Source organism: Aricia agestis, chromosome 1 (assembly GCF_905147365.1).
Source record: "Aricia agestis chromosome 1, ilAriAges1.1, whole genome shotgun sequence".
NCBI classification, from domain to species: Eukaryota; Metazoa; Arthropoda; class Insecta; order Lepidoptera; family Lycaenidae; genus Aricia; species Aricia agestis.
Genome location: NC_056406.1, coordinates 21,864,671 through 21,875,269, shown reverse-complemented (window position 1 = coordinate 21,875,269; position 10,599 = coordinate 21,864,671). Strand labels below are relative to the sequence as shown.

General features: G+C 34.0%; 1 protein-coding gene across 1 annotated transcript; it reads right to left on the bottom strand.

The window, feature by feature from the left end:
- Positions 1 to 6,021: 6,021 nt before the first annotated feature.
- Positions 6,022 to 10,025, bottom strand: LOC121733034 (programmed cell death protein 10). The gene is made up of 5 exons (XM_042123123.1): positions 9,793 to 10,025; positions 9,482 to 9,659; positions 9,101 to 9,233; positions 6,707 to 6,868; positions 6,022 to 6,180 (listed from the first exon to the last, which is right to left on the bottom strand). The coding sequence occupies exons 1-5, from the start codon at positions 9,862 to 9,864 to the stop codon at positions 6,096 to 6,098; spliced, it is 630 nt and encodes a 209-aa protein (XP_041979057.1). The 5' UTR covers positions 9,865 to 10,025; the 3' UTR covers positions 6,022 to 6,095.
- Between the last annotated feature and the right edge of the window lie 574 nt (positions 10,026 to 10,599).

Here is a 10,599-nt window from a genome sequence, read left to right as displayed (position 1 = left end):
ACACGTTGTCTTTTAAATCTATTCTTCAAAGAATCGCCGATCGACACAAATTAATGGAATCGACAAAGGTACGCGTTCGATAATATTAAGACCAGACGCATACCTACACACGTTTTTCGTATGTGATTTCTGAATTCCTTTTCCGTATTAGAAATCGGTATGTATGGAATCAGTATAAAATAATAATTAATACATTACGTTTTTAGGGTTCCGTAATCACCAAGGAACCCTTATAGTTTTGGTCTGTCCGTCTGTGTCCGCAGTTTTGCTCAGAGACTATAGGAGTTAGGAGTTAGGACCTAACGAACGTGGTATTTCGTGGGAGAGCCATGCTTCGGCACGAATGGGCCGGCTCGACCGGAGAAATACCACGTTCTTGGTTTTTGTTTTGATTTGGATTGAGTTTGCATGACAAAAAAAAAATCAGCGACACAATTCCTTCAAGCATATCATCAGTCGATCCCACAGATGTAGAAACCCTTGTGGTACAGTAAATTTTGGCTTGCAATTTTGATTTCTTAATTATTGTGCTGCCACATTCATGGTACACGTAAAGCTCTAGCAACTTGGCAAACACTTTGTAATAGGTAGTTCTTCATTTTCTTTAAAAGATAGCAAGATGAAGTGTGTGCGCCGCACATTGAACAGTAATAATGTTTGTCAAACTTGTATTTGTTTCAGCGGGGATAAAATGGTCGCTTTGGAGAATCATATTATGAATCATAATATCAATTCATATTTTTTTAATCGCAAAATGCAAGTCTGCTTGCAATTCATGTCTAGTAATTCGTACTAATTTGACATAATATTTTGTCAGTTTGACAGTTTTGACAATTCATTTGCTGAATTGATTGAGAGGAATTGCTAAATGTCATCATTTTAGCCCCGCAGAACGTTGTCTAGGAATTTCATCGAACTGTGAAACGTATTATGTGTTGATAAAATAATAATACCTAATAAATTATTTATTTGCACAAATAAAACATAAATCAATTAATAAGTAATACACCAGCCGCGTGCGTATCGGGCAACGTGCATTACTTATATAGGGTTCCGTAGTATCTACCGTACCGCTCGTTTTGATAATTTTTGTATGGTCAATGAATGTACATTTATATGTACCTAGCGTGTTTCACACTACTAACATCATCTCAGTTACGTTCACGTACGGTTGAGACTTGAGAAGCTAATAATCAGCCATAAACATCGGTTACGGTGACCGGTGACGGTCGCCCGCCATTCGCCAAAAGTATTAGTGCTCGTGTATGCTGTCAGTACATACATGTCAGTACTAAAGGTACAAGTTGCAAGCCGGCTACATGAAGTTGCATGTATTTCAATTTTCAATAGCTTTCTCCACACTGTGCCTTTTACTGTTCGTCAAGGGCATGCGTTATAGCACAGTCAACAGCGAACGTGAGGCATGCCCGCGACGCATGCCCTCTGGCCGTATCCAAAACTTCAAAAATGACAATATTGGCATTGCGTTCCTTGACGCACTCAATTATTGAATGCGCCAATATGAAAGTTGATGACGAAAATTGAAGATGAAAGTGCACAGTGTGGACATAGCTAAGCATGATCTTGTAGATCTCTTCTAGACTAGGGAGCATACAGATTACAGGCCGTCTAAAAAGAAGAGCGATTGGTGCGGTTACAGACGACGCGATTGGACACATTTTTTAAATACTGACTTCGTATTTGTATACCTTACCTACTTACTTTTTCTGGGGTTTACGCCATTCAAATGGATTCCACATACAAAAATTGGTTCGGAAGAGGTAAAAAATGTGTACGCGGAAATATGTCAGGTCGTGGATCACCGGTCGCGGTGTGTCAAGTGTCACCGGCAGCGGGCGGCGGGGGCGGGGGGGGGCACACGCGGCACGACACCGCGCCATTGTCCGCGCCGCACGAACTGACGAATCACAACGCAGCCTTTATGACCCATGCACCAGGGTCACGAAAACCATTTTTCAACGCTTTTTCTTCGATAATAAAAAGCGAGGCAAAAACAAAATATTGTAGGGTTCACTGAGTTTACCACAGAATTCCTCGACTCACTCGCGGGGAAAGAGTGACAATATAAAATGCTTAACCTTTCGACTGACATTTCTGATGGAAACTAAAAATTTTAGAACCTTTTAAGGCTTTTTTGCATTTTGCCAATGATATTCTACTTATACAGATATGTTACGTCCATACTATTTTACGGCTTAAATCTCTTCCGAACAATTTTCAAATTCAAAATTGCAGACATTGACAAATTTGACAGATAAGTGAAACAAAAGATACGAAAAACCATTTACATAAAAGAGACAGTTCTATTTCGATATACGTCGAATCGTATCGCTGTCTCTTTCTTCGCCTGAGCTATGACAAAAATTCGATTTTTCGAGATTGTTCGAAAAAATAATTGAAAATGTAAATAATCGAGGTATTTATTGCAATCAAGACATGTGGTAAGAGATTCCATGTGTTTTGTTTACTTTCGAGTCATAATTGGTACATTTTCAAAACACGCACGACGTCATTTTCAATTTATTTAGGTAAGACAAGACGCGGCACGTTCGTGACTGCGCTCGATGCAGACTAAACAACAGACGGCCCAATTGGGCCGTATTTGAAGCTTCACAACGCGCGCGGTGGTAACATATCTGGTTTGAGTATTTCATCAGTGCATTTTGCAACCTAGATGGTATGGTGGAGGATGTGCCTGAAATATGTAATATATAGATAATTAATAAAAAATAAACAATATTTTTATGTGTTTATTAGTAAAATTAACAACTCTTTAATAATAATATGTACTACTAATAAAAATACGACAATACACTTCTTTGTTTACAAGTTTATATTAGCAGTAGAAACCTAAAAGGATACTATAGTCTGGTCCACAAATGCCATTTTCCTCAAAACCTGATCACATGCACCGAAAATTATGATTTTGGTCTCATTCGACTCGGAATACTATCTAGAACATTCTATCAAAATTCCAAGCGGAGCTGAAAAAAATGCAAAAGTTATAAACAATTAAGTAAACAAAAAGAAGGATTTGTTTTTTTTATATATTTCGAAAACTATTTTGAGATAAGTAATCAAAAATTGGAAAATAGATCCGCTAAATTAAAGTCATAAGTATTGTTGATAAGGTTCCAGGATCTTGGACTTTTTTTTAGGAAATTTCCTGATCTTTATGGATCTATTTTCCAATTTTGATTATCTCAAATAGTTTTCGAAATATTAAAAAAAACCAATGGAATTTTGATAGAATAATCCAGATGGTATTCCGAATCGAATAAGACCAAAATCATAATTTTCGGTGCATGAGATCAGGTTTTGAGGAAAATGGCAAGTGCCATCGTATTAGTACCTACTCTGGTTCACAAGTGTGAACCAGAGTAGGTACTAATACGATAATAATATACCTACTAGGCGTAACTGCAGCCGCAGAACGACGAAGCGACACTTTACATCCTATAGTATCTACTAATGCCCGGGCCGCACCTGCGTAGTGCTTCGTGCTTATAAGTTAATACGATACAATTGGACGATCTGCGTGTATCGTTCAATGGCATCGTCTCATAGCACGAAGCTTAACAAGAACAATATCTAGTAAAACTAAATGTATAAAGTTTACTTTGCCCAATGTTAGGCAAGTCCAAACCAATGTAGTATTAAATGATGAGAAGATGAATTTGGTAGACAACACTGTATTCTTAGGTATTACACTTGATAGTAAATTACAGTGGGGTCCTCACATTGTTAATCTTGCAGGTAGGCTCAGTTCTGCAGCATATGCAGTCAGAAAAATTAGGGAAATTTCTGACGAAGACACGGCACGATTAGTATATTTTAATTATTTTCATAGTAGGATGTCGTATGGAATCCTTTTATGGGGAAACGCTGCCGACATTAATACAATATTTGTGCTGCAGAAGCGAGCCATACGTTCTATTTATAAAATGTCTGCTTTAGAATCTCTGAGAGATAAATTTAAAGAAATTGGTATTCTAACTGTTGCTTCTCAATACATTTTGGATAATGTAATATATGTTAGAAAAAATATAAGTAAATTTAAAGTTAAAAGTGACATTCACTCTAGGAATACTAGAAATAAGCACAAGCTAGATATGCCGGTGATCAGACTTAGTAAAGTCAGTAAATCTTTTAAAGGTCAATGTATACGCCTTTACAACAAAATCCCAGAAAACGTTCAAAATCTTTCCATTAATAAATTTAAAAAAGTAGTTAAAGAACGTTTGTGTGCCAAAGCCTATTATAAGGTCAATGATTTCATAAACGATGGCACACCTTGGGAGTAGGATGGCTTCTTGCAAGGCTACTTCTTCATTATTATAGGACTTACAATTATGTATGTGGATATTGTATATAATATTTAGTTACAAAATTGTAAACTTTATTTTAAAAGATTAATTTTTTCTCACTTTTTTTGGTAAAAAAAGTGGGCCCCGTGCGAGTTTCTTACGCCGGTTCTTCTCGCCGGGTTAGTTCCCGAACCGGTGGTATGTATCATGTAGGACATTCTGAAAACATTTATTTAAAATTTATTCAGGAATAAAACAATTTTGATTTTGATTTTTTATTTTGCTTCGTACGATAGGCGCATGTGCGGCCGCGGCATTAGGCTAAGGACTGAACTGATCGTTTAAGCGCCAGTCTTGCGATTTTCAACCGCCAAGTTTGAGTGTGATAATGGCAACCGCGACGGCTGTGTAACTTTTTTGAAAATAAAACTTCAATACTCCTTAGCCCATTAGAGCGGCGTATCGCATAGCTCCGATGCAGTGTAGTTAGTTTTATTTAACATGTCATATTAAGAGGATTCCACACCACCCTTTTTTCCATACAAAAGTTGTCCCCTGTTTCCTCCCTGGATAATGCTGGTAGAGTTATAATTTTTTTCCTGAATATCTACGGCCACTAATACAATGTCCCTATGTTTTCTTTTTTTTTCATAATTTAATTATTAAATAAGATATGAACGTTCAAAAACCCAAAAAAAGGTCAGATTTTCCGCTGTGTTCAAACGTCCAGAAAACAGATTTGGCTAGATTATACAAAAAAAGCAAAACATAGGAACACAGCTCAAGCCTTTTTTTAATCTTTAATGAAAAAAGTACTTAAATCGGTTAAGTTTTGGAGAAGGAATCAGGGGACAACGAATCGTTGATTTTCTGGATTTTCTGCAGTTGTCTCTATCGCGTTCTGCGGTATAGGCTTGAGGTAAAGGAGACAGCTATAGATATTACACGTACTTTTTTTTCATTTCTCTAGCCCCTGGTGTATCCTCTTAAATAACTTTTAAAACCTATCTCCAGTTGTCATATTTTCAGTATATTGAATAAACTAGTGTTAAGTATGCTAACATTATATTTTAAAATTTAAATGTGTGTAGATTCTCATGAAGCACTTCTATTATAGGCATAATTATTTACGAAACATAATGTAAGAGTACTTTTCACACTACAGTCACACCAGACCACACAGACTATGCTATGAGTCTATGCAGATTGATTTATAAAGTAATATGAACCACTAAACACCTTCCTGGCTGTGCCTATGATAGCATAACTAATTAATAAATGTTTTAAACATAAGTCGTAACTCATAACTTCTATATTATGGATTCTAAAAATTGAATTTAATTTATTAAAATTTATCTTGCTATGTATAGTTCCAAAGACAATACCTAATTGTATTTTATTTTACAACTTCAGAACTAATTAGAATAGTCGTAATATAGAATTAATTAAAATATAATATGTATATTGCAATTAACCCATCAATCCCCAAGCTGCAGCCGGCTGCCGTATAACAATTGAAAATCTATTGTGTCTGCGATACCCACAATGGAGGTATTAAGTTGATAAAAAATGTATACCATAATGCATACTCCTATTAATACCTTTTATTTACCATACCACATTAACAAAAACTTTTTACTAAGTTATATTTAACTATTTTATACAATAATTATTATTACCAATATATATATATAATATATAATTCTTAGGAATTTCCTTCATAATACTTAACATTGTTTTTAATTTGCAAAACTCCCTCAGTGGACTTTATTCTGATTTATTCTTCACAGTGTAGAGGATTTGATTTGTTTGATGGATCAAATAAAGTGCACTCACAAACACTGCATTTGCTCTGAAAAAAAATATATTTTATTAGCTTTAATTTGAAAATGTTCATTCTCTTGAAAAAAATATTTGAAATAAAAAAATTGGGTTTTTATGTATAATTAAAGGAAAAAAATTAGTAATAGCCCTTATGTTATAAAATGTTAGTTATTGACTACAAATAATAAAAACTAAGAAAGAGTAACTGTGTCAAAAAATTTGTTCCGATTCTACAAAATGTGACCCGAATACATGCATACTTTATGCAAAAACAGGCCCGAATATGTGCAAAAATTTTGTGTAATTATTATAGAAGTGGCAATTATTGTCAACGGCTTTAATTTGTCAATTTGAATGTAGTGTTTTGTAGCTATATTTCCTTATTTTAGTGTGTGAAAAGGAACCAAATTCAAAACGATTGAAGTACGGGAGTTATGTTTCCTTAGTTTTTAATATTCGTAGGTTATTCACTTCATCCAATTACGTCCTCAATTATTTATGTCAATAAGTGAAGGGAATTGAATCCCAAAAAATAATTGTTTTTAAAGACTTACTGTCCCTCTTTAAAATACTCCTTCAAAGTATTTGAAAACCGCTTAGAGTATTTAACAAATTCTCTCTTTCTCTGCTCCAGTGCTTGTTTCCCTGGTCCTGGAGTATAAGTTGACACCTCATTGACGGCATCAAGTAACTTCTTGATTGCAGATGCAATTTCTCTGAAAATTTATTACAGAATTTATCATGGACATTATAAATGATTATCTTCAAGTAATAGAGATTGCACGGGTCTGTACACCTTACACGCTGATAATGATGATTGATTATCGAAACAGCCATAAAATGATAACTGTTTATTGATACACTAACAAAGGTACAGTGATATAAGAGTAATGATATAAGATTAATGATATAAGAATAAGTGCTATAAGTATAAGTGATATAAGTATAAGTGCTCGCGTATTATAGCAGACACATTTTATATACACAAAGATAATGATGAGTATAGCAAAAATTAAAACTTTACGAAATCGTTCAAATATTGAGATATTTACAAAATTGATAAACTAATTATTATGCTGACCTAGGAATGTGCGATGCTTGCATCGTACAGAGATTTAATGATGAGAAATAAATAAAACATGTACCATAAAAGAACTTTATTCATAGGCAGTTGACGCACCTACACCAACCAAGTGGTGGTTGGAATTATGGCCAATCAATATTAGTCATTAACTGTTGGCCAAGTTTGACAAAATGCTTACAAATTACGAAGGTCCACAATCTGCCTGTAAATCAACTTCTCTGATAGTAGGTACATACTGTTTTACATTATTATAATAAACAATGATATAAGGTCAATGTGTCGAAGTCCGTCTGGGAGGTAAGTCCGTCTAGCGGCAATAACTTCCACATTTGAACGACTAGTTTCATATGGCTCAGTGGGTAAAACGATATTGCAAAGTTAGTTTGACCTAAGAAACAGACATGTCGCTACTAACTACCTGTTACGAAAATAATGATCTCAAAATTTTTTCCCGTTTTGTACTCGCAGTCGGAGTCTCTGCCAAAAAAATTAAAAAAAGTGGCAATACGAAGGAGTTTTTGGGATTTCTTGGATTACATAAGTAACTTAGTGATCCTTTTACTTATTACTAGTGTTCGATTCGTTAATATCCCTTTAATTTCGTTATTATCGCCTGCAACATGTGTCTAACCTAAAATTGCAATAATTGGGAGTTTTTGTAAGGAAAGGCCGTCATATGCCGGTCTTGCCTCGAATCAGATATTGTCCACCTTTTCAAATATACATGTCTTTATTGTTAATTTGCATCTAAACTTAGGACTACTAAATCATAGCATTGCCCAAATTTTACTGCACGAAAAGAGCATACAAGAGGGGCTGATAAAAATTGCAAAAGTTATAAACAATAAAGTAAAAAAAGAAGGGTTTGGTTTTTTTAATATTCCAAAAACAAAAATTATTTGAGATAATCAAAATTTGAAAAAAGATCCATAAGAGCAGGAAATTTCCTTAAAAAAATCCTATCTCCCGGACCAACAACCCTTATAATTTTAATTGAGCGGCGAAAATAATGGTAAAAACGCGTAACTTTCGCGTGCATGGCCCCAATCTGCCACGTAAACTAAAAAGTTATTTTAACTAACTAAATATTAATATGACTGAATAAAAAAAATTGGTACTAAGTATACATATCTATAACAATACTTAATCAAATCAAAATTAAGTAGGGGAGTATGTTGAAAAATATCTTATCCCATAAATGATGATGAAGTAAAGTTGTAGATTTTACCGGCACTAGTTATTATAATTTTGTTGTAATAAGCATTTATGTTTATACTTAGTATTTAATTTTTCAAAAAAATCACTACAATTTTAATGAAAATGTTTGCAACCACTTAGACTCACGATATGCCGGATTTGCCTTAAAATGATATAAAATTAATTTTCTCTGGAATGCGAACCTTATTACTGACACCCTAAACACATATTTGAATGGCCGTTTTGCGGCTTTGCTAGAAACCATTGCCATGCATTTTACTTCACAAGTTAGGGCTATACTGCTGCTAGACGGACTTACCTCAAACTATAAGGGAAGTCCGTCTACACGCCGAGATTTACCACGTAAGTAAAAAAATACGGCAACTAAGATTATTTTTAGATCATTATAGGTCTAATTAATATTATATAGTCTATAATTTCCGATGACACGAGTTACTTTAAAAAGCGAATTTCGTAACAATAAATTATGTTAAACTTTAATTTTAGAAAAGTATGCCGGACTTCGACACATTGACCTTAATATAATTATTGTATTTATTTTAAAACAAAATTTGAGCACCACTGGCTAAAGGATTAATTTCAAACATACCATTTGTTGTATGTTTGATTCTTATTCTGACAAATAAATTGTAACTAATAAACTTACTTGATTGTTTCAAGGAATGTTTTTCTGTCAGTTATTTCATCAGGAATTCTGCTTAAAATTTTTTTTAAAGATGCTGACTTTTTGTTTAATTCTTGGAATGCTTCCTCTGACCGATTTAAGCGTAAGTCGGCACCTGTAAACAAAGTCATTTGAATAAAAATTTTGTGACATGCAGAAACTTTCACATAATTCCAGTTTAAATTTTTTAAAACAATATATATAATACAAGTACCGTACCTAACAACATTAATAATAATTTTATTCAATTACCACCTTATTTTTAAAACAACTAACTGTTTCAATCTTAGTGAAAAATATGTTTAGTCTTATTAATTCTGAAATATGAATCTTAAACCATAATAATACATGTTATAATTTTACATTCAGCTTCAGAAAGTGTTCCCTGCAGCCGAAGCAAGCTCTCATTCATGTTCACAGGTATATCAGCTCTTCGCATAATACCAGCAACAAGATCATAGTTTAGTCCTGGCACTGCCGCTTCCGCCTTGGTGAGTGCAGCTCGTAAAGTTTGTGACGCTCCCAAATGATATTTTTCCAGCTGTAACATACGTTATTGCGTAAATTGATTGTGACATCAATACACATGATTGGATTTAGGTTTCTCACATTACGAAAGTTCATATAGTATGAAAAATTATACACATAATTACACAAATAATCGAATTGTTTACCTGGGATAAAACAGGACGAATGAGAACAGGTAAAACTAAAGAGGTAACAGGCAGTTCATCGCCCATGGTCATTATGGCTAAACAAAAGTAAATTGAAAACACTAAACGATTTTTTTCAGATGAAAGCTGTAAAATTCAGCCTTGAGGTATTGCGAGAAATTGAATATTAACAATAGATAATTTACAAGATATGAAACAAACACAAATTATTTTGAGAAACTACAAATTACAAATTTTTTTTTTTTTTTTTTTTTTTGGTGTTTTTGGCACTGACACTGGCGGTGTACTTTGCCATATACAAAGGTAGGGAATAGGCGGTGGAAAAGCAAAATAAGTACGGAATTCAGGATTTCGGATCTAGTTAGGAAGTTTCACTACAAGGTATAATAATATACTAAAGGTTAATGGAGTTGCTACGTAAATATTGAGATAAACATGAATAAACTAATTTGTTACATGAATTTAATAAAGTTGGTACGGAAGTAGGAAAGGGTATAGACATAGAGGAGAGACTATCATAAAGGTAGGAGTGGTCATACAGAGGACAGGAAAGAATAATATGATTCAAATCTCCCACTTCCAAACCGCAATCGCAAGCATCATTGTTGCGAATTCGTATCCTTTTTAGGTGGGCCGGAGTCAGGACATGTCCTAACCTCATTCTTATTAAAGAAGAAGTTGTGCTTTTTGATAATTTAATTTTGAAAAACCAAGGTCTGAATTGAATCTCAGGTTGTATTAGCCTATATTGTACACCTTTTTTATGACTCGTTCGTGCCCAGTCCTTACTCCAATCCTGTTGGAGAA

What these genes read in the sequence shown, in the direction of transcription:
- LOC121733034 (XM_042123123.1), bottom strand. Translation starts at nt 9,864, where the DNA reads ATGACCATGGGCGATGAACTGCCTGTTACCTCTTTAGTTTTACCTGTT. An exon ending in ACATTCCTTGAAACAATCAA is followed by an intron (nt 6,869 to 9,100) that starts GTAAGTTTATTA and finishes ATAAATTTTCAG; the next exon opens with AGAAATTGCATCTGCAATCA. An exon ending in GAGTATTTTAAAGAGGGACA is followed by an intron (nt 6,181 to 6,706) that starts GTAAGTCTTTAA and finishes ATTTTTTTTCAG; the next exon opens with AGCAAATGCAGTGTTTGTGA.